The sequence below is a fragment of the Pelecanus crispus genome, chromosome 2 (genome assembly GCF_030463565.1).
Source record: "Pelecanus crispus isolate bPelCri1 chromosome 2, bPelCri1.pri, whole genome shotgun sequence".
Lineage (NCBI taxonomy): Eukaryota > Metazoa > Chordata > Aves > Pelecaniformes > Pelecanidae > Pelecanus > Pelecanus crispus.
In genome coordinates this window covers 126,348,220-126,370,616 of record NC_134644.1, presented here as the reverse complement: position 1 = coordinate 126,370,616, position 22,397 = coordinate 126,348,220, and the positions used below count along the sequence as shown (strand labels likewise).

At 40.5% G+C, this 22,397-nt stretch overlaps 1 protein-coding gene across 1 annotated transcript; it reads left to right on the top strand.

Annotated features, from left to right (window-relative positions):
• Positions 1-413: 413 nt before the first annotated feature.
• On the top strand, positions 414-21,312 carry LOC104031051 (opsin-5). Its single transcript, XM_075706411.1, has 5 exons — positions 414-501; positions 4,020-4,182; positions 5,812-5,939; positions 6,477-6,811; positions 20,701-21,312. Exons 1-5 carry the CDS (start codon positions 414-416, stop codon positions 21,310-21,312), a joined length of 1,326 nt encoding a protein of 441 aa, XP_075562526.1.
• Positions 21,313-22,397: the final 1,085 nt, after the last annotated feature.

Here is a 22,397-nt window from a genome sequence, read left to right as displayed (position 1 = left end):
AGTCCAACCCCCCTCCTCAAGCAGAGCCACCTGGACGCAGTTGCCCAGGACTGTGTTGAGATGGGTTTTTTTAGTATCTCTAAGGATGGAGACTCCACAACCTTCCTGGGCAACATGTGCCCGTGCTTTGTCACCCTCACAGTGAAAAAGTTTCCTGATGTTCAGAGGGAACCTCCTGTACTTCAGCTTGTGCCCATTGCCTCTGGTCCTAGCACTGGGCACAATTGAAAGGAGCCTGGCTCCATCCTCTTTGCATCCTGCATTCAGATAGATTATTTATTAATGCAGAAAATAAAATAGAATAAAATACTCCCTGTCCTTTCCCCACCAAACAGCTTATAGCCTTGCAGAGAGCTCACAGGTGTCTGCTTGGATACTGAATTTCTAATACCGTCTCCTGTTTTGTTTTTCAGATGGGCCCATCTTTGGGGAACTCAACATTCCAGTCCAAAATAACAGAATCAGCTGATATTGTTGTTGGAATATGTTATATAGTATTTGGTAAGTATGATTTCATGGTATGTGTGTTTATAGATCTTTAGCTGTATTTGATGTGGTAAGGAGAATTGACTGTAAAAGTCAAGTTTGTTTCTGACACAGATGAACTTCTCTGTATTCATAAAAAAGGGGAAAAAAGCATAGAGTAAAATCATTGAAAGGTTTCTAACCTGTGATTTATGTTAGGTACAAAAACTTTATTCAGTATTAGGAATATAAAGCTGGACAGGAACACTGGTTTTTGAGGCCCTGGCAGTTCTCAGCATCTGTGTGATCATTGTTAAGTCTAAACAGGAAAGCATCTCTTCCATACATCGTTGCAAACCATAGAACAACATATCCTGACTCCTCATAATGCCTGAAGTAAAATACCAAAAGCCATAATTATAACGTGACCAGGAAAGGTGCTGGAAAATCAGGTTTATGTCCAATGTCCAGTCACTGCCTTAGAAAGTGAGATTTCTGGGGAGGTGGCTATGCTGTTAGAGAAGAGGCAAATTTATCCTCCATAGTCCTGGTTTGACTGAGAAGAAAAATCCAGATCCAATCCTAAAGGTACTGGTGAGTATAACCATGAGCCAGAGGCCAGGAAAGGCAACCCAGACATCTGCGAGAGCAGTGGCCACCCTGGCTATGTTCAGTCAGTAGGCGTGGATATCTGGTGCTTCAGATGATGGTGAAAAAAAAAATTGTAGAAGCCAAATGAATGCCCTAACAGGAAAAAAAAAATCCTCCGTGGAAATTTCTTTCCCTAAGGCAACCAGTACTAGCCCTGAAGTATGTGATTACTGCAAAATAAATATAACGCTAAAAAAGAGTGAACCTGTGTCTTTTGTCCCCGTTGACTGTCAATGAATATTGGCATCCTAATGCTTCAAAGAGTAACATGTTTTTTCAACATTTGGATTGCAAAAATGAAATGAATGTAGGCCTATTTCTTTTAGAGTATAGCTGTATATGGATAGGTGAGTTTGAGAGGAGACTTATAGCCTGGCTCGACAATGTATATCAATTTAGAGACTCCTGAATTTGCAGAGCTGGTTCAGCTAATGATAAGGTAATTTCTCATCAGAAACCTCATGCTGTTTTTCTCCTGCCAGATGGACTTGAAATTTTCCGGTGTAGCTTTATTTTTCGATTTGGTGTTTCCTATGTGCTATCAACAACAGTAAGATGCAGACCTCTTTACTGACAACACTGCTGGTAAAATAGTAAAAATTTCATCTATGCCTGTCCCCTGTTCTCCTCTCCCATCTTTGTTCAGCTAGTCATACAGCATAGTGTTGCCTCATAACTTTCTTTTTAATGTTCTCTTTCTGGATCCCTTGATAATCAACCACGCTCAGATCACTGGATCTCTTTTCAGGATGTATCTTCAGTATCTGCTCTGTCAGTCATGCCAAAGCTGTTGAAGAGCCCTGCTTAGGAGACAGATGCAGTATGTTCACAAGGCCATAGAAAATGGAGCTTGGAGTGATCCTGATAGAGCATATAGTGCATTTGTTGACCCCTTATAACATTCCTGGCCAAAATTTGTCAAGCCTTCTCTGGAAAACTTTCCATGAACTCACTAAGCAGTTTATTCCATTGTTTTCTAATATGAGGAGGAATGGGAAACATGGAAAAGTGGTTTCCAGTGGCTGGTATTTTGTAAAAGTTGCATGTAATACTGGAAAGAAAAATTATGTCCTTAACAAGGAAAAAAAAAAATTCAGATAAAGCCTCTTCCCATCTCTCCCTCCACAAATTTCACAATGGAAATGTATGTGAACAGCGATGGCTTTGACCATACAGTCAACTAGATCCAAAAATTACTACAATGTCAGTTGATGCATGCTAAAAAACTGTGTATGGACTTGAGCTGGTAATCCAGACAAGAACAGACACCATGGGAAATAAAAGCAAAAAATAAAATTGAGTTTTTGCTAAAGAAAAGTGTGATGATTGACTCTCCTGTAGTATAGCCACTGAAGATATTTGGTATAACTGATATCTCTGGTGTGGCTACAGTTTTTATGTTCTGGTTAAAATTAATCTTGCAGTAGGAACAGTGAGAGAGCATATCCTGATAGTCTGATGATCTGTGCTCCTTGACCTCGGCCAACCTGATACTGCTTAGATAATGTTCCTTTTAGAGGTACCAAGTGATAATCAGATTGAAATGTAATTGAAACATTGAAAAATATTAAAATGTGGAAAGAAAAATGGAAATAATAATTTTAAACAAAGTGATTGCCTTTTACTGTGTTTTCATTGTTATATTTTTGAGGTCCTGGAAGAAAAATGTTTGGAACAAAATTGTTGCACATTTGCAGGAGAAGAATTCGAGGAGAATATCTTTTCTCTCTCCAGAAGAATTTAAATTACGACTATCTTAAATGGACTTAAGATCAGTGAGGGAAAGAAGTTTAGTATCAGTGTCTAACATTACTTGCTGATCTGCCATTTCCTTATAAGAAAATACCATAATCTACAGAACATTTGGAAAAATTATGTATTTTTTTTCCTCTGAGAGTATGATTAAATTAGGAATATTTCCTTTGGGTATAATTCAAAGCCAGTGTTGGTTTGTGGTCTCTATGCAACCTCAATTTCTCTATCAATATTTACCTATATACTGTAAGTAAAGTGTTGCTTTTTCCAAAGGTATGAATTAACAGGCAGTGAGGTCCACACTTGGTCTCTCTTCAACAGCTTGATTTCACATGGCATTAATTAAGGGCCCCTCCATTAGGCATTCTCATGTTCATGGCCCTTTGAAGCTTTTATGTTTGGAAGTGTTGTTCTTGTGTGTCTATAAAAGGCTGCCTAAAACTCTGGGTTTTGACTGTTGCCTGACCTTCTAAACCGACGGTCACCTAACTCTTATCTAACTTTGTGTATCTATCATAGGTTTTGGTCCTGTCAGTTTAAAGGTAGAGAACAAATTGCTTGTCTTCTACTAGACTACTTGCAGCCTTCTTAAGTTTCTTGGCAGGTCTCATAGTAAAAGTGGCATTCCCAGAGAAAACAGTTCTATCTACACACAGTAGAGACATTACTTAACTACATTTTTCTCTTTCATGCATAATTCGGCATTCTCTCTATATTGCCTACTATTACTAGGAACTATAACAGGCACCTCTGAGACAATGCCTCAAAGGGAAAGGAAGAAGGGTTAGTGAATGGAGACCTCTAGACCTGGAACTGGGTAAATGTGTGCAGCGCCAGATGGATACTGTCTGGCTTAATTAATGCCAGCTTCCTCCAGGAAAAATGGGTTTTTGCAGGTCAGTTAATTTAATGGATAAAATCATTCATTAGATCTTTGTAGATTGTGGACAAAACAGGAAGAAACCAGGAATTTTTTTTTTTTTTTTTAAAGATGATATATACAGGAGAGAAAACACAACTATAAAAAAGAGACAAGTTTATCTGATAAATGCTATCTATGATGACAGCACATTATTCTTGTGCAGAAAAAAAAAAAAAAAAGGATGGCTGAAAGTAACTTTTTCTCCATATTATGTGTTTCTCTGCAGGAATATGTTCCTTGTGTGGGAACAGTATTCTCCTATATGTCTCCTATAAGAAAAAGAATTTGTTGAAACCAGCAGAATACTTCATTATTAACCTTGCCATCAGTGACCTTGGTATGACTCTGACATTGTACCCTCTAGCTGTAACCTCCAGCCTTTCACACAGGTTTGTTCACGATGCACATGATATTTAACATCTTCTGCAGGCTCTGGAGGTCTGTGTCAGTGATGAAGATCAAATTACTCTGCCACTTTGCTTGCCATAAAAGTGGGAATTAATTAGAGGGCTTGAGAGAAGTATGCTCTGTAACAGCAGCTTCATGGACTGCTGGTGTTAATTAGCATTCATGACTCTTTGAGGTCATCATCTTTCTGCTTTCTGCAGGGCTGAGAAGATTTTTTCCCCAAACATCCACTTCCTACTGCTTTTATTCTTTGTGGATAGTATTATTCAAGTAATAGTGAAATGCTTCATTTTTTTTCAGTTGGACAGTGAAATTTGGTACCGTGAAAAGAAAATCCTGAATTTACTTATCATCTCCAAAAGTAGTGGTAGTGATGGTGCATAGGAATGTAATGTTCTGGATTAAATTTTAAGCCAACACCCTGAATTTAGAACTTCTTTCTTCCTTCCTCACTTATGTCCTTTTTTTCCCCACAGGAATTCAACCTCATATCATTGTGCAATATCTATTTTTTCTGATCTTCTTTTAAAGTTAGGGAGGCTTAGGAAACTCATTACTAGACCTCAGATAGTATTTGTGCAACCCAGGCAGCATGAAAGTGTTTGAGAGAAGGGAACTTAGAAAAGGTGAAGGAAGATCAGAACTGGTTGTCAGGAGCTGTTCTGCATGGTTTGGGATAGGATGGTATTTGTGATATTTTGGTCTATTCCAGTCATTGCAGAATGTCCTGCAACTGTACAGATGTGAATATGCAGTGCTGATTTGGCTTCCCAAAAGACTTTACTGAGAAACCTAGGAATGTGTGTTTAATAGTGTAATTAGTAGAATATATTTAACAAAAGATTGAGAACACTTCACCTAACATAACCCCTGGGTAATTTTTTCTTTTCAGTTATACCAAACTGAAAAAAATGTGTTTGGTTTGAGGTGAAAAAAATCTCTCTCTGTCCTTCTCCCATCTAGTTTTCTCTCATTTTGGCATAAAAATAAAAAATAAGAGAAAAAGATCCAGTAATTACTCAGTTTTTACCACATTACTTTCTGTGTTAAAATATCGCTAAATATATTGACTAATGGAGATGATGTCTTCAAAATCTAGAATAGGGCTTTTGATAACTGCTACTGCAAATACTGCCAGTGTCTGAATAGAAAGGGAGGATGTATAGTGATTCAGATAGAATTTTTGTTCTTCTGAAGAACCTTCACAAGAGAATGTGTTGGTTTTGATGAAAACTAGTTTTAAAAATATATATAAAGATAGCAGAAATAATAATAAGCTATATTATTTTATGGCCTATGCCTACTAGTGACAAGCATTTTGAGTTTTCTTTTCAGAATGATTATCATTAAGATATACTGCTTTGTTTTATAAAATTAAAAAGGCTTAAATGTGAATTATAAAAATAAAGCAGGACACGATTACTTTACTGGCTGTAACTTTTTCAAATGACAGTATCTTTTGTAGTTGATCATTGACCAACAAATAATTTAATCATATAGTTTAATTGAATTTTTAAGGCTACCATTGTAAATATATTTCTACCATTTGGTTTTACATTTAAGAAAGAAGAATAGCATCTATTAAATTAACTCTCTTGGTTATTTGGCAGGTGGCTGTATGGGAAACAGATTTGCTTGTTCTATGCATTTTGTGGGGTGCTGTTTGGGATCTGCAGTCTCTCAACGCTGACATTACTGAGCACAGTGTGCTGCCTCAAAATTTGTTTTCCAGCTTACGGTAAGCTAATGTTTCTGTCCTAAATGACTCAATTTTTCATGTGAACACAGACCACCATTTCTGTGTTGCATATCCTAGACAGTATTTTTATAATAGAGATCTTTTACATCCAGTTAAACAATTCTTATTTCTGTGATCATTGATATTAACTATAGGGCTAGATATATGCAACTGATTGCTTTTAAGCTCTTTTAAGTCAGGGTGATAATTTGGAAACAGGGAATAAGAGTTCCGATCTGAAAGCAAGGCTGGCCTGCATAAACTAATTTTTTCAGAGTTTGTTGATACATTTTGATAGAGATTTATTCATACAGATTTATGTTGTGCTAAGTATCCCACATGTATCAGAGAATTCAGCTATCTAATTTTTTTGTAAATCGTTGCAAACCACGCCCTATTCTTACAAACCTTCAATATGCTATAATATTTTGAACACCTATTAAAGTCATCCTTCTTAATTACCCTGCTCAGCTGCCTGCATATGGGAAACTCCATGCAGACATGGCAACCACGCTGGTCTTGTTTTGTGTCTTCCAGGGAACAGGTTCAGGAGAGAACATGGACAAATCTTGATAGCCTGTGCTTGGACTTATGCAGCAATTTTTGCCTGTTCTCCCCTAGCTCACTGGGGAGAGTATGGAGCGGAGCCCTACGGCACAGCCTGCTGCATTGACTGGCGTTCCACCAACGTAAATGCCGTGGCCATGTCTTACACCGTAGTCCTCTTCATTTTCTGTTTTATGCTCCCTTGCGGAGTAATTGTTACTTCCTACTCTCTTATTCTGGTAACTGTGAAAGAATCCAGGAAAGCAGTGAAACAGCATGTCTCCGGCCCCGCAAGGATGAGCAACGCGCAAACCATTACTGTCAAGGTATTTAAAAGTTAGTCTTTGGCAAGCCATTTTTGGCACAGCTGGGCAGCACCATTTAAGGACCAAGAAAGTTCCTGTGGAGGGAATAAAGATGGAAAAGAAAATTGGTCCTTACTGCATTTTCATTTCAGACAACAGTATTGCCTTGTGAAGATTCACTGCATGGCAATGAGTTGCTAAACACACAGATAGTAGCTGTGTTGTTTCTGGAGGGTGACAATTAAGCTCACAGAACTTCATTAGTTGTGAAAACTCAGGTTTCAGACTTTTGATCAAAAAGAAGGTTAAAAATTGGAGCACTGTGTAGAAGTGAGTTTGGGTCTCATGCTCTTGAACCATTGCTTATGAAAGTCAGTCTGGTTTTGAGTGAGTGAATTCTGTTTGCCCAGCTACAGACATCTGAGGAGATCCAGGCTTAAGCTTTATATCATTAAATATTTTAAATAGTAGTGTAGAGATCAAATTCTCTTGTTTATAACTGAACAAAGGACAAAAGTCACAGAAAAGTGTATTTCTGTAAATACTTTTTGAACCAAAACCTCTGAAGGTTTGTGTTTCACTAGCTTATACAGTAAAATGAAACCTGTGGTCACAGTATTGGAAATTGTGGAAATTGTTGCCTGCTGCCAAACTATGTCTCTGTCCTTTCCAGGAGAAGATCAGCATCTATTTTTTTAATATACCAAAAAATGAGAAGGGGAACTTTGCAGCTAACATTAGGTGTGCTTCACTCCTTAGATAATGTTCCTCTTGAAAGACTTGAGTGTTACCTCTTGACTCTGTTAATTATCTCCAGTGAGAAAATCTTTCTGTTTTGATTTCAATGAATCCTTCTCTGATTTCTCTAGTTATTTGTTTGATATGTCCTTCTAAGTACCTCACCACCCTTCAATTTTTCGCTTGGAGTCATCTTTGGTCTGCTTGGAGTCATCTCATCTTCTCTGTTCAGGAATATGGACACTCTCATTTGCAAATACAATTGGGTATCTCACAGATATGGTTCTGTATAGATGATCTGCTTTCTCTTTTGCATGCTAACAAACTTGGTCTCTCTCTGACATCTCCCTCCAGATTACCAAGTGCAGTGTAGCTGCACTAGACATCTTAATCTGCCTTGTCTCTCCTTTTGAGTATCTTGGTTTTGACCACTGTGGGAAACACCATCCTCCTGTCTACTGTATGGTCTTGTTACCTAAACATCTTCCTCAATCCAAGCAGTTTAAGAACTAAAGAGTTATGTCCATGTCTTACCTACCCTTTCTTTGTAATAATTCTTAGATGGAACATTTCCCAACTAAAAGTCTTAAGTATATTCCTGCCCTACTCCTGGATATTCAGTAGACATTCATTTTCTTAAGTCTTTCATTTGACTACAGGATACTGTCCTTTAACTCTTTAATTAACTTTTAAGACTCTTCATAGCTTATCCTAATTGACTTCTACACTCCTGTTCAGTGAGACCAAGATGCTGGTTACACCGTATACTCACAACACTCAGAAATGTGCATGCATGTTCAGTGCTACTTGTCATACTTCTGGGTTCCTTCTAATAAACACTGGCAAAATGAAAAAAGTATGTCCTTCAAAATTTCCTTTGTGATGTTGAGACAAAAAGTCATGCTGGTACATCATAGAGGTAGGTATTGGTGGGGCTGCTGGAACACTAGCAGAACTGCTTATCATGTACTGACAAGTATTTCTTCTTTTTATTCCCTGATTTTTTCCCCTCAAAATTACTCTGATCTTCACTGTTAGATTGTAAACTCTTTGAGTTACTCTGAGACTGCTTATCTGCAGAGAATCTCACCCTGGAATAATAATAATAGTAATACAGAAAACAACTAGTTAAACATGACAATGCCTTGGAGATATCTGCTGAGAGGATGGTTTAAGTCAAACTCATAAAAGCAGAGAGGAGAGAAGAGACATTTTTGGTTTTCTTTTTTCTTAAGAAACTCTGCTAAAACAATCCACACCAAAATATGACAATTTTGTGGTGTAGTTGAAATGATTATTTGTTTACCTGTAGCTTTTCCTGCTAGATTTGAGCTGCAATACAGCCTACTTTGTAGCACCTGTCAAATTAGAGACAATTTATAGCCCATTCTTCCTCCAGCCTTTTCCGTCCTGCCTCTGACATCAGGTCACTGTAACTTGAGAGACCTGTGCCTCCACCATCTGATCCAGCCTCAGCTGAAGTGCTTGGACATTGCTTCAGTCTTGAAAAGATAAATCCGGAAAATTATTCAGGCACTTAAAGTGGGACTTAGACACTTAAGAATCCAGCTAAGCCCAGAAGTATGATTAAAGCAACTCTTGCTTGGCAGCTGCCTATGCCTCAAGGCTTCAAGAAAACGCCACAGATTCCTCTGTAAGCGTAAAGGTTTCCCAAGTTCCTGCAGTTTCCTTTAATCTGTACTGCCCTGCATGCTAAATGGCTAACTCTTTCCTAAACCATATTAACATAACCAGGCCATAGTGTTCAATTTAGGCCCCTTTAGTCTATTTGTTTATTAGTAATTGGATATTTTTATTAAAAAAGACCCAGTAAAATACAGATAACATTCACTATCACTAATCTGCTTCCCATGTTAAAAGATCTGTGTGTAGTTGTTTTTTCTGTGCTATTTTAGAATGACAGTACCAAGATTTTTAGAAAACATAATGGGAACTGTATAGTGCTATTAGTGCTTTTGTGCCTGTGAATTTGCAAGGTTAGCTAACTGCTGATATTGCTTTTATTATTATATAGTGCCATAAAAATCAATTATAATGCATGTGGAGGACACTTGTTCTCATGTGATCTCTTCACAGGTGCATGGGTTTGCCAGCTTCTGGAGAAAACATGCTCTGAGCATATAGATAAGACTGATAATTATTATGAATGCAAGTAGAGATGTAGAAAAGTGCCTCTTCTCCAGGAGTTCCTTAAGATTAAGCCATTTCAGAAACACATCCTAATTCCCCCTAGATGTTGCAGGAGCAAAACCACCATGAGTGTAACTTCATGTCTCATCAACTATTTGTCCAAATACCACCTCTGAATTGTCTGCAGTACATACAGTTTAAACCATGAGGGGTAAGCCTTTGGCCTGGGAGGTTGTGTTCAGTTTTTGTTCTGATTCAGAATTTGTGTATAACTTTGCATAAAAACTCCTGGTACTCAGCTTGTATTTCTTTGTGGCTGTAATTTGTGGTACCTCTGAAGTACCTGATTTAAAACACTGAAGTATCATTTGGCTGAAAAGGAGAAGGTTAAATAATTCACATCTCTCTTCTAATACTGTTTATTGAAGAAACTGATTTTGTTCTTAGTAAGGAATGCAATGATTTTCAGAGAAACAACACAAATCTGCACACCATGTAGGTTAATTGGTCTTAAACTGAGTTTCTACATTGCATCCCATCGGGGTAGGGGGAGTGAGCAAGTGGCTGCGTGGTGCTTAGTTGCTGGCTGGGGCTAAACCACGACAGGTGTGTGGGTCTTGCAGTCTTCAAGGATCCAGAGGCTGAGTTTGGGGTCCACGTTACCTGCCTCTAACATAAATCCAGTAAGGAGAAGGGTCAGGTGATTTGTAGGAACTGTCTTCATCTTTGTGAGCCACTGTAGGGGACAGGCAGCATCTTGGCAGATGGTGGTGGATGAACTAGCAGATCTTAGGTGATGAAGGGCTGCACCAAGGGACAAGAGCCATTTCCTCCATCATGCTTCATGCCAACTGAGCTAGTTGGCTCAGAGGGGTAGCATCCTCTGTCCTGTTCAGACATTACTGTGGTGACTCTGCTTCTCAGAAACTTTGGAGAAGCAGAGGTTTCTTCATGGCACACCATTTATTAGACCTTGCTTGGGGGTGCATAGCTCCCTGGTGTCTTAGGAGGACACTAAAGAAAAAAATGGTGGCCTCTTAGTACCAGTTTCTATATTTTGATGAAATATGGCCTTCAAAAAGCAGACTGAAACCACAGTATCAAAAAAAAAAGAGGTAAAGCTATCAAGCCAAGGGAATACTAATGATATGTTTATGTTCTCCTACTATAATCTGTGACCCAGATCAATGAGAAGGCTTAATTCCCAGCTTTCTTAACTGCACTGGGTTTCTGAGAATAAAACTGTGTTAGCTGTTTGTCCAGGCCTCTGGCCTAAGATACACTGGTGAGATCTTCAGTGAAATTTAGGAACTCCCCTGGCACTTCAGCAGAGAGGGGTGGGTGCTGGGCACTCCTGGGACAGGCTGTCTCCCATGAATCATTGAGGTTCACTGGGATTTTGTCCTGTGTGTGATGCATGTGTACCTGTGGATGATGACTATGAACAAAACATTGGTTTTGCAAATCATGAGACATAGAAAAAGTTGTGCTGAGGACACAAGGAAGGGCAGAAACAAGCTTTAGATACGCTCTGTAGGTGTAAACCCCCATGAGGAAATCTGGCCCTAAATCTAGCACTGGAAATCCTCTGAGAGAGCCTAGATATTCCTCACTCATCTTCTTTAGGTGGCCCTAGGGCAGGACAAGTGAGACTGTCTTTAGTTTTGTATTTCATTCATTGGGATGCATATAATGATCCCATCTACATGACAACCAAGGTAGTCCGTGATGCAAGGAGAACAGCTTGCACTACAGACACATAGCTGATGTACACATTATAAATAAAATGTTTATGCTACTTTACAGTATTGTTTCTGTTTAGAGCTACAGACAATATGTAGTAGTGCCTGAGTGCAGGAGAGGGCATATCCATTTATGCGTACTTTTTGCAAGGTATGTGCTAATTATAAGACTCACTTTAAAATAGACAGCTACCAAAAAATTTGGGGCAGTAGCAATTAGATAGCATTAAAAATATTTTTTGCTATATTTTAGCAAGACAGTTGAAGAATTACCTTTATCTTGCACAACTCAGCAGCATTAAGTTGAGCATATACAGTGAGATGCTGTCTCTAAGTATGTACAAAAGAATAAGTGAACAAAATAATGCCAGATTGCTTAAAAAAATGCTGCCAAAGGTCTTTTCCAAGGTCTTGGGAGCAGAGTAATCACTGGAAAGAGGCCCATTGACTTGTTTTAGAGCAGACACCAATACGAATGAGGTGTTTTTTTCTGAACCACAGTACTGTAACAGTAGTTTACTGGTTTTACTTGTTTTTTTTACTCTTTTGTGCTTTGTTGAATGAAGGGAGGAGTAAAATTCATGACATGACTTTCAAAGCTTAGCCTGTGAATTTCTAATTTCTTTTACTTCTTCCTCTATTTTAGCAATGCATTGGCTCACTGGTTTATTATTTTGTAGTAAAACAAAGTAGAGGTTGTAATAGTCCCTTGAGGCATAAAAAATCAGTGGAATTAATTTGCTGCTTATAAGCATGCATTTGGACTAAGTCTCACAGATTTTGAAAATATTTGCATTTACCCTGTCAGGAACAATTTGTAGGAAAAATGTTCTATTCTTAGAAGAATAGCTTCACCCATAGCAATGCCTTTAAAAGTGAAAGGAAAGACAAAAGTATCATTTTATTGGCTTCATAATAGCTTTATCTAATTGCCTTCTGAGAGCCCATTTGTCCTTCGTTGCAGCCTCTGGGAACTGATAATCCTTTAAGGCTGTGCTGCAATAAGCATATCACATAAATAAATTGAGAAAAGTTAAGCACTTGCTGCAAATATTGTTTTCTGTTTTGCAGACAAGAATGAATTTGGCTGCCAAAGTAAGCAAAAGGTTCTACAGAAGAGACAAATGATAGACCATATAAGATTGACAGGAAGGACAACATGCAGTCCTCTCTATTTAAACAACATCATCTCAGGAAGGCTTGATTCTTCTAATTCATTAATGCTCAAGACTTCTTATTCAAAAACTTTTTGCAATATTTTTCTTAAGAAGCAGAAAATGTACTTCTAACTTTCTATTCTAAACTCTCTTTCTTATTACAGCAAAGTATCCTTTATTAAGAATTTTGTACCAGGAACGTCTGTATGCCAGCAAGGTTCTCTGTTGTACATAGAGATACTTCAAGTCCAGACACGCAAGATGCTGAATACACTGAAACACTGCTTCCCTGCCTGTTCCTAGCGCTGGCCTCAGGCATGCTGGATGGCCTGGCCCTGACAGCATGCAGGTTTACCTCGTCTGTGCCTACAGGCTACAATTGTTCTGCTCTTCGTAAAAGATCCGTAGGGGCACAGGGTTTTATAGGGCCGTGGCCTAACTCACTGACCTAACTAACATGTCCATGGCTCTTTCTTGAACTTGACTAGAAACTCTCCTTTCCATGCCTTCTGTACATTGCTCCTTCTTGCTGATATTCTTGATAATGCTGATAATCTTGAGCAATAATGTTGTACTCTCCATACAGGTATATAATAATCGGTTGAAAGTGGATATTTTTTAGTCAGTTTATTATCTAGATAGAAGAATTTGCTAGATCTTCTTTGCTATAGTGAACATGTTGATATATCAAACATTCATCCGAGCCCCAAGGGAGTTCATTATAGTGAAGGTAAAGTGTAGTGAAAAAAAATATTACACAGCTCTCATAATATATTCTCAAATTCTGTGCATATTTCTGGACAATATTATTCTTCTGTAGATGAAATTTTTAAACATAGAGGTTAGCTGTAACATTGAAGCTACTGCATTATTTTTGGAGACCTGAACAGGAGTTCTTCAGGCTCTGCAGCTCGTACTGATTTAGTGGAATTTGCAGATAATTGACACACTGTCAACTGTCGAGTTTGAAATTGTAGGCAGGTGATAAAATAGTGACATATGTTCTGAGCTGTAGATGCTAAGGACTGAATGATCTAAAGAATCTACATGGTCTCCATTAAAGCTTGCTGAAATTACACACTACATGACAGACATATAGATAATTCAGTATTTACATATTTTATAATTAAAAAGCAAGCCCACTATGTAATTATTACACTGTTATCTAAACATGGCATCTATTAGAAATTTGCCATTATAGCTCCATGCTGGGCTATGACAAGGTAAGAAATTTATCAGCAATGACTCTTAATATCTTAACATTCATAATTTTTTACCTATATTGAAATTGTCACTTATTTGAAATACTGGTTGATGTAAACCAGTCTTGAATCCTTAGGGCAGTCTAGTATCACAGGTGTAAGGTACACACCTGTTTCCTTGAATTTTAGAGTATATGAAAATTATTTTGTTGTGAAAAAAAAAGTCACTAGAATGCAAAGGAGCTGGTATTGTTAGATGCTATAGGAGTGCAGACCCAGGAAACTGGAAACCCAGATGCCTTCCAATCAAATTAGGAAACAAAAGGCAGCAGATAAAAGCAGATGAATCTGAGGAGTTGTAGCAGGAAACAGTGGTAATTTCTGTATTGTCAAAGAAAAGAAGGCCAAGGATCACAAGCACTGGCCCACTGATTGCCCTGTTGTTTAGTTGTTGGCATGCTCCCTTCTGTGGTTTTTATCCATGCCTGGGCACAGACCAGGGGATAGCACAAACCAGGGACTGTTCCTAAAAGGTGATATGGGCAAGACTGTGGCACATTTGTACCAGTTCCCTCTTGTAGAGTTTGCTAGTATTATCCCAGCAGCATCTGCACTCTGACGTGATCATAGAGTCATAGAATCGTTTAGGTTGGAAAAGACCTTTAAGATCATCCAGTCCAACCATCAACCTAACATTACCAAATCCACACTAAACCAATTAAGGGTAGACTAGACTAAACCATGTCCCGAAGTGCCACATCTACCCGTTTTTGGAACACTTCCAGGGATGGTGACTCCAACACCTCTCTGGGAAGCAGCTTCCAATGCTTGACCACTCTTTCCATGAAGAAATTTTTCCTAATATCCAACCTAAACCTCCCCTGGTGCAGCTTGAGCCCATTTCCTCTTGTCCTGTCGCTAACTACATGGGAGAAGAGACCAACACCCACCTCACTACAATCTCCTTTCAGGTAGTTGTAGAGAGCGATAAGGTCTCCCCTCAGCCTCCTCTTCTCTAGGCTAAACAACCCCAGTTCCCTCAGCTGCTCCTCATAAGGCCTGTGCTCCAGACACTTCACCAGCTTTGCTGCCCTTCTCTGAACACACTCCAGCACCTCAATGTCTTTCTTGTACTGAGGACCCCAAAACTGGACACAGTATTCCAGGTGCGGCCTCACCAGTGCCGAGTACAGGGGAACAATCACCTCCCTAGTCCTGCTGGCCACCCTATTCCTGAGACAAGCCAGGATGCTGTTGGCCTTCTTGGCCACCTGGGCACACTGCTGGCTCATGTTCAGCCAGCTGTTGACCAAAACCCCCAGGTCCTTTTCGGCCAGGCAGCTTTCCAGCCACTCTTCCCCAAGCCTGTAGCGTTGCATGGGGTTGTTGTGACCCAAGTGCAGGACCCAGCACTTGGCCTTGTTAAACCTCATACAGTCGGCCTCGGCCCATCGGTCCAGCCTGTCCAGGTCCCTCTGCAGGACCTTCCTACCCTCCAGCAGATCGACACTCCCACCCAATTTAGTGTCATCTGCAAACTTACTGAGGGTGCACTCAATCCCCTCATCCAGATCATTGATAAAGATATTAAACAAGGCTGGCCCCAAAACTGAGCCCTGGGGAACACCGGTCATGACCGGCTGCTAACTGGACTTAACTCCATTTACCACAACCCTCTGGGCTCGGCCACCCAGCCAGTTTTTTACCCAGCGAAGAGTACGCCCATCCAAGCCATGAGCTGCCAGCTTCCCAAGGAGAATATTATGGGAGACAGTTTCAAAAGCTTTGCCAAAGTCCAGGTAAGTGACATCCACAGCCTTTTCTTCATCTACCAGGTGGGTCACCAGGTCATAAAAGGAGATCAGGTTGGTCAAGCAGGACCTGCCTTTCATGAACCCATGCTGGCTGGGCCTGATCCCCTGGTTGACCTGCACTTACCTGTTGAGTTCACTCAATATGAACCGCTCCATAATCTTTCCCGGCACCGAGGTCAGGCTGAGAAGCTGTAGTTTCCCGGGTCCTCCTTCCATCCCTTCTTGTAGATGGGCGTCACGTTGGCAAGCCTCCAGTCATCAGGGACCTCCCCTGTTAACCAGGACTGCTGATAGATGATGGAAAGTGGCTTGGCGAGCTCCTCTGCCAGCTCCCTCAGTACTCTCGGGTGGATCCCATCTGGCCCCACAGACTTGTGAGCGTCCAGGTGGCATAGCAGGTCGTTAACTGCTTCCTCCTGGACTATGAGGGCTCCATTCTGGTCCCCATCCCTATCCTCTAGCTCAGGGGCCTGAGTACCCTGGGGATGACTGGTATGGCTGTTGAACACAGAGGCAAAGAACGCATTAAGTACCTCAGCCTTTTCCTTGTCCTTGGTGACAATGTTCCCCCCCACATCCAGCAAGGGATGGAGATCCTTCTTGGCTCTCCTTTTATTGCTAATGTACTTATAAAAGCATTTTGTATTATCTTTTACAGCATTGGCTAGATTAACTTCTTGCTGGGCTTTTGCTTTTCTAATTTCCTCCCTGCGTGATCTAATAAGATCACTGTACTCCTCCTGAGTTGCCCGCCCCTTCTTCCAAAGGCGGTAGACTCTCCTTTTTTCCCTGAGTCCCCGTAAAAGCTCCCTATTCAGCCAGGCTGGTCGTTTTCCCCCGCCGGTTGGTCTTACAGCACACGGGCACAGCCCACTTCTGCGCCCTTAAGACTTCCTTCTTGAAGAAGGCCCAGCCTTCCTGGACCCCTTTGCCTTTCAGGACTGCCTCCCAAGGGACTTTCCCAACCAGGGTCCTGAAGAGGGCAAAGTCTGCCCTCCGGAAGTCCATGGTAACAGTTTTGCTGCCCCTCCTCTTGGCATTGCCCAGAATCGAGAACTCTATCATATTGTGGTCACTAAACCCAAGACGGCCTCCGACCATGACATCTCCCACAAGCCCTTCTCTGTTAGTAAAGAGCAGGTCAAGCGAGGCACCTCCCCTGGTAGGCTCGCTTACCAGCTGCATTAGATAGTTATCCCCCACACGGTCTAGGAACTTCCAAGACTGCTGCCTCTCTGCTGTGTTGTAATTCCAGCAGATGTCCGGCAAGTTGAAGTCCCCCACGAGAACAAGGGCTAGTGATTGCGAGACTTCTGCCAGCCGCTTATAGAATGCCTCTTCTACCTCTACATCCTGGTTGGGTGGTCTATAGCAGACTCCCAACAGGACATCCACCTTGCTGGCCTTCCCCCTCATCCTTACCCATAAGCACTCTACCTTGTCATCACCACTGTCAAGCTCTATACAGTCAAAACACTCCCTAATAATAATAACAAAGTCTCTTTCTACATTCATGTATGTATATGTTGATATGCTTAAATATCTCAAAGGGCGTTCCTTTTGCCTAATTGCACTCCACTAAAAGTTAGTTGTCTTAAGTACATCCTCAAAATTGTCCGTGACAAAGACCTGAGAGCAATCCATCACAACCATTTTAGACATAGATCTTTGAATGATATCAATTGCTTTGAGGAAATATGTCTCTCTTTCCTTTGACATTATAAAGAACCTAGACTGGCTTAGAATTAGCATATAAGTTTTTGGATAGCTCGAGTTATGCAAAATTAATCCCCTCCTTGCTCTAGAAACTGAATTGATCCAGTTTGGGAAGTTGGCTGAGAGCTCCTTGAAAATATGTGCCAAAATGTCTTTTCATAGGAACAATGTAAAGCCTACCACAATCCCAAAGATTAATTGCTACTATAAATAAGCCATCTGGGAAATGCACCAATTAATTCTAATGTCCATTTCTTCTTAATGCGATTCTAAAGGGCCAAGGCATATTACTTGCTATAGAGACTGCTTTTAGTTTCAGTCTTGAATACTGACCATGGACAGTTGAGGATTAAAAAAACCCATGCATACGGCACCAGCATATCCATAGAGCCAGACCTTCAGCTGATGTAAAGAAATAGAATGCTATGGAAACAAAGAGAAAAATTAAGTTCACCCCATCTTGTGGATTTGCCTCTTCATCATTTCTTAACTAGTCTCATACTGTCAAAATACCTTCTTTCTCAATTTTGTCAAATGACTTTAACTTTGGATTTCATGTGAGCTCTAAACGGTTATCACCCATAAATGGGAAATTTCCCATTTTCCCATTTTTTCCACTATTATTGCAGTGGATGGCTTTCTAGAGACATACACAAATTCATAAACAGATTTTAGCCTAATAGAAAAAAGCAGTTAAATACCACAGAAATTCCTCGTAAAACTCATGGTATATATTTCTTGGCAATCATATGCATTTCTTCTTGCAAAATAAAATTTGTGAGACTATTAAACTTAGGGAGAAAATAATAGCTTATGAAGGAGCTCTCTATGCCTTAAAAGAGTCTAATGTGTGTTCCTCTGTTGTTAGTGCTCAGGGCCTCTTTCATTCTCACTCTGAACACAACAATGTCATCTCTCAATAAAAATCCCCATGATTTTTGCAACCTTGAATCTATAGCCAGAGCCTCACTGAGAAAAGTGGTGGATTTGCAGTTAACTGAGCTAGTTAGCAGCTCTGTACTCCCACTTGCATAGGGCAGCTCAGGCAGGTGGCACAATTAGCAGCTGAGAACAAAAGTACTTTCCTTATGTATTTTCTTCTGTCCCTTGGATCCAATACTACTCTAAATTGAATGGATTCTCTAATGTCTTCCTTATTTGGAAATACATGCTTTTGGCAAGAATGGACTTGTGAAGCTTCTTGAAGAGCATGAATATTCTTAGAATCATAGAATTGTTTAGGTTGGAAAAGACCTTTAACATCATCCAGTCCAATCATTAACGTAACACTACCAAGTCTACCACTAAACCAATTAAAGGTAGAGTAATAATTTCATGTTTCCTGGCTTGGTGGCTGCATTATTTTTTAATGAAAATAAAAACTAGGAATCATTAAGATTGGAAACGACCTCTAAGATCATCAGTCCAACCATCAACCCAACACTACCATGCTCACTAAACCATGTCCCAGGGTGTCACATCTACCCGTTTTTTCGAACACTTCCAGGGATGGTGACTCCAACACCTCTCTGGGAAGCCGCTTCCAATGCTTGACCACTCTTTCCATGAAGAAATTTTTCCTAATATCCAACCTAAACCTCCCCTGGTGCAGCTTGAGCCCATTTCCTCTTGTCCTGTCGCTAACTACATGGGAGAAGAGACCAACACCCACCTCACTACACCCTCCTTTCAGGTAGTTGTAGAGAGCGATAAGGTCTCCCCTCAGCCTCCTTTTCTCCAGACTAAACAATCCCAGTTCCCTCAGCCGCTCCTCATAAGGCCTGTGCTCCAGACACTTCACCAGCTTTGTTGCCCTTCTCTGAACACACTCCAGCACCTCAATGTCTTTCTTGTACTGAGGGGTCAAAACCGAACACAGTATTCAAGGTGTGGCCTCACCAGTGCCGAGTACAGGGGAACAATCACCTACCTGCTCCTGCTGGCCACGCTATTCCTGAGACAAGCCAGGATGCTGTTGGCCTTCTTGGCCACCTGGGCACACTGCTGGCTCATGTTCAGCCAGCTGTTGACCAAAACCCCCAGGTCCTTTTCGGCCAGGCAGCTTTCCAGCCACTCTTCCCCAAGCCTGTAGCGTTGCATGGGGTTGTTGTGACCCAAGTGCAGGACCCGGCACTTGGCCTTGTTGAACCTCATACAGCTGGCCGCGGCCCATCAGTCCAGCCTGTCCAGATCCCTCTGCAGGACCTTCCTACCCTCCAGCAGATCGACACTCCCACCCAATTTAGTGTCATCTGCAAACTTACTGAGGGTGCACTCAATCCCCTCATCCAGATCATTGATAAAGATATTAAACAAGGCTGGCCCCAAAACTGAGCCCTGGGGAACACCGCTTGTAACTGGTCACCGACTGGATTTAAGTCCATTCACCACAACTGTCTGGGCTTGGCCATCCAGCCAGTTGTTTACCCAGCGAAGAGTACACCTGCCTAGGCCATGAGCCGCCAGCTTCCTTAGGAGAATGCTGTTGGAGATGGTGTCAAAGGCTTTACTGAAGTCCAGGTAGATGACATCCACAGCCTTTCCCTCATCCACTGTCTTTAAAAGAAAAGTCTTTAAAAAAGACTGTTTCTGTCTATGAAGCATATGTGCACTTCAGTTATAAACAGTGCTTAGAATGATGCCCAGCAGGTTAGTCTTCCTATACATGCTAACGCTTACAGTTTACTTTAGATTTCTCAAGATTTATGTTTATTGCAGATCTGATACTTATTCTTGCATTTTACATATTTCTGTGATAATTTATACAAAAAAACTATTGTTTTTGTCTGGTGTTTGGTGTTTATTTTCATTTTGTTTTTTTAAAAAGGTCTATCAAAGCGTTCTTCATAGAGTTTATTAGGACAAAAAATTGTGAAGTAGGAGTTAAGTTAAATTCATTAATTTGATTCGCCTTCAGGATTAATCCAGCTTTCTGCTGTCAGATGTCTGTATGTGGCTCCAGTTGAGCACAAACAGTAAAATTATGGAAGACATCTGTAGTCAGGAAAACCAGTATTACTCATGAATTAGACAGTAGATAAGAATGGCTTTGCAATCTAGACAAGTGTTTCCCCAGAATGGTATCTTTTTCTTTAGGTTGGCTTCCTTCTTGGTCTAAAAAGAGTTTTCATGGTACTTTAGTGAAGAAGAGAAATGTAAGAGCTGACACATTTTAACTCTGAAAGTTTCAGGTAGAAGTAAGTTTCAGCCAGAATAAAGTTGCTAGAAAAATATGCATTTGGAGAGCAGTTGAAGTATGATGGAAGACTTGGGGAGACTTTTGACAAGGGGGATCAATCAGGTGGTATTTTTATGTATATACTATTTTGGTGGCTAATTTTCTCATGCATGCAATTTTTTAACTCACTCTTTTCTCTTTTTCTTTGCAAGCTGAGTGTTGCAGTGTGCATTGGATTTTTTGCTGCCTGGAGCCCTTATGCCATCATTGCCATGTGGGCAGCTTTTGGATCAATAGATAAGATTCCTCCATTAGCCTTCGCTGTGCCAGCTGTCTTTGCGAAGTCCTCCACACTCTACAATCCAGTTATCTATCTACTCCTGAAGCCCAATTTCCGAAACACCATCACCAAAGATTTCACAGTCCTTCAACAGTTATGCATCAGGAGATGTTTTTGTGTCAAGACACCGCAGAACTACAGATCAGCTTTGAACACCAGCCTGAGAACATTTAAGGGCAAAAATGAATCCAGCTGTAATTCTCTGCCAATTGTGGAAGAATGTTCTTACTTCCCCTGCGAAAAGCGCAGTGATACTTTTGAATGCTTTCAAAGCTATCCAAAATGCTGCCAGGAGATGCTAAGTGCTACAGAATGCCCTCCTCAAGAAACTGTGTCCTTGGAAAGCAACATCCAAGCAAAAGTGAGACAGGCCAGTAAGAAGTCAATAAAGGTGGTTGTGCAGGGAGAAAAAAGTACAGAAATTGATACCTTGGAAATCACCTTGGAAGCAATACCTGTGCATCGTACATTTACAGACCTCTAGAGCTGCTTGCATGAAGCCCTCTGACAGTACTGTTGTTATACTGGATTTATGAATGTAACTTTTTCTAAAGAGTCCTTCTACTACCCCATTTTCTAGACTATTTTCCTGTGTTATTACCCTGTTTTCTCATACTCTTTGATGGGACACATGCTACAGCATGGACATGCTATAGTTGCTCTATGACTCTTGCCATGCCAACTTAAGTATGTTGTGCTGTGTTCACATCATGAACTATGTCAGACAAATCCTTTCTGGATTTTGTAACATCCTTTTACTCCATTTTCAAGAGACTATACTAACCATTGAGAGGTTTTCCATAAAGCATTATTGCCCTTTTTAGACTATGTACATTTTATATTCTATCTGTTCAAAAGAAATAGCTCAACGTGGAGTTTTAAAAGGACAAGCCCATGCTGCTTTAATTGTCATAACAACTGAAAAAGTAAATGCTAAATGAAATGCCTGTTTTCCAAGAAGTAATACTGAATGACCACATATGCTGCATTTGTTGGGAGGTATAGGTGACTTTGTACCTTGCTTTGAGGTGAACAGGCAGATTCTGATCTCGTTCCACATGAATCAGATCAAAATAGTTCTGGTAATTCAAGATAATCTGTAACTTTTGTTTACCTTTTGGTGTCATTTTAGAACTTGGCCTAGGACATTATTTATTATTCCTGGTTTCCTGTATAGGACCTTGGAATGAGGAGGGTCAAGACCTGGCCCAGAAATACCATAAGGGGTAAGAATCTCTGCTGGTGCAAACCACTGAAACCTGTGAAAACTACCCCACGTGAAGATCCCAATCCTCCAGGAATTCTTGAATTTGACTTACAAGGAAAATGATGCAGAGTAAGAATAGGCACAGCTCTTCTTTCCCTTGTTCTTGGGCTCCTTTTTTCTCCCTTGGAAGCGGAAGGAAAAGAAAATGAAGGGGTGTTGGAGAAAGGGCTTTTGAAATGGTTGCTTCTGCTGGTTAGGGAGGATTTGGTTGAACTGCTGCTCTGTTTCACAGCTTGCCAGCAAGAAGCACCATATTCTCTGCTACTGCTGTGAAAGCAAGGGCACACTGGTAGTGCCAGGCT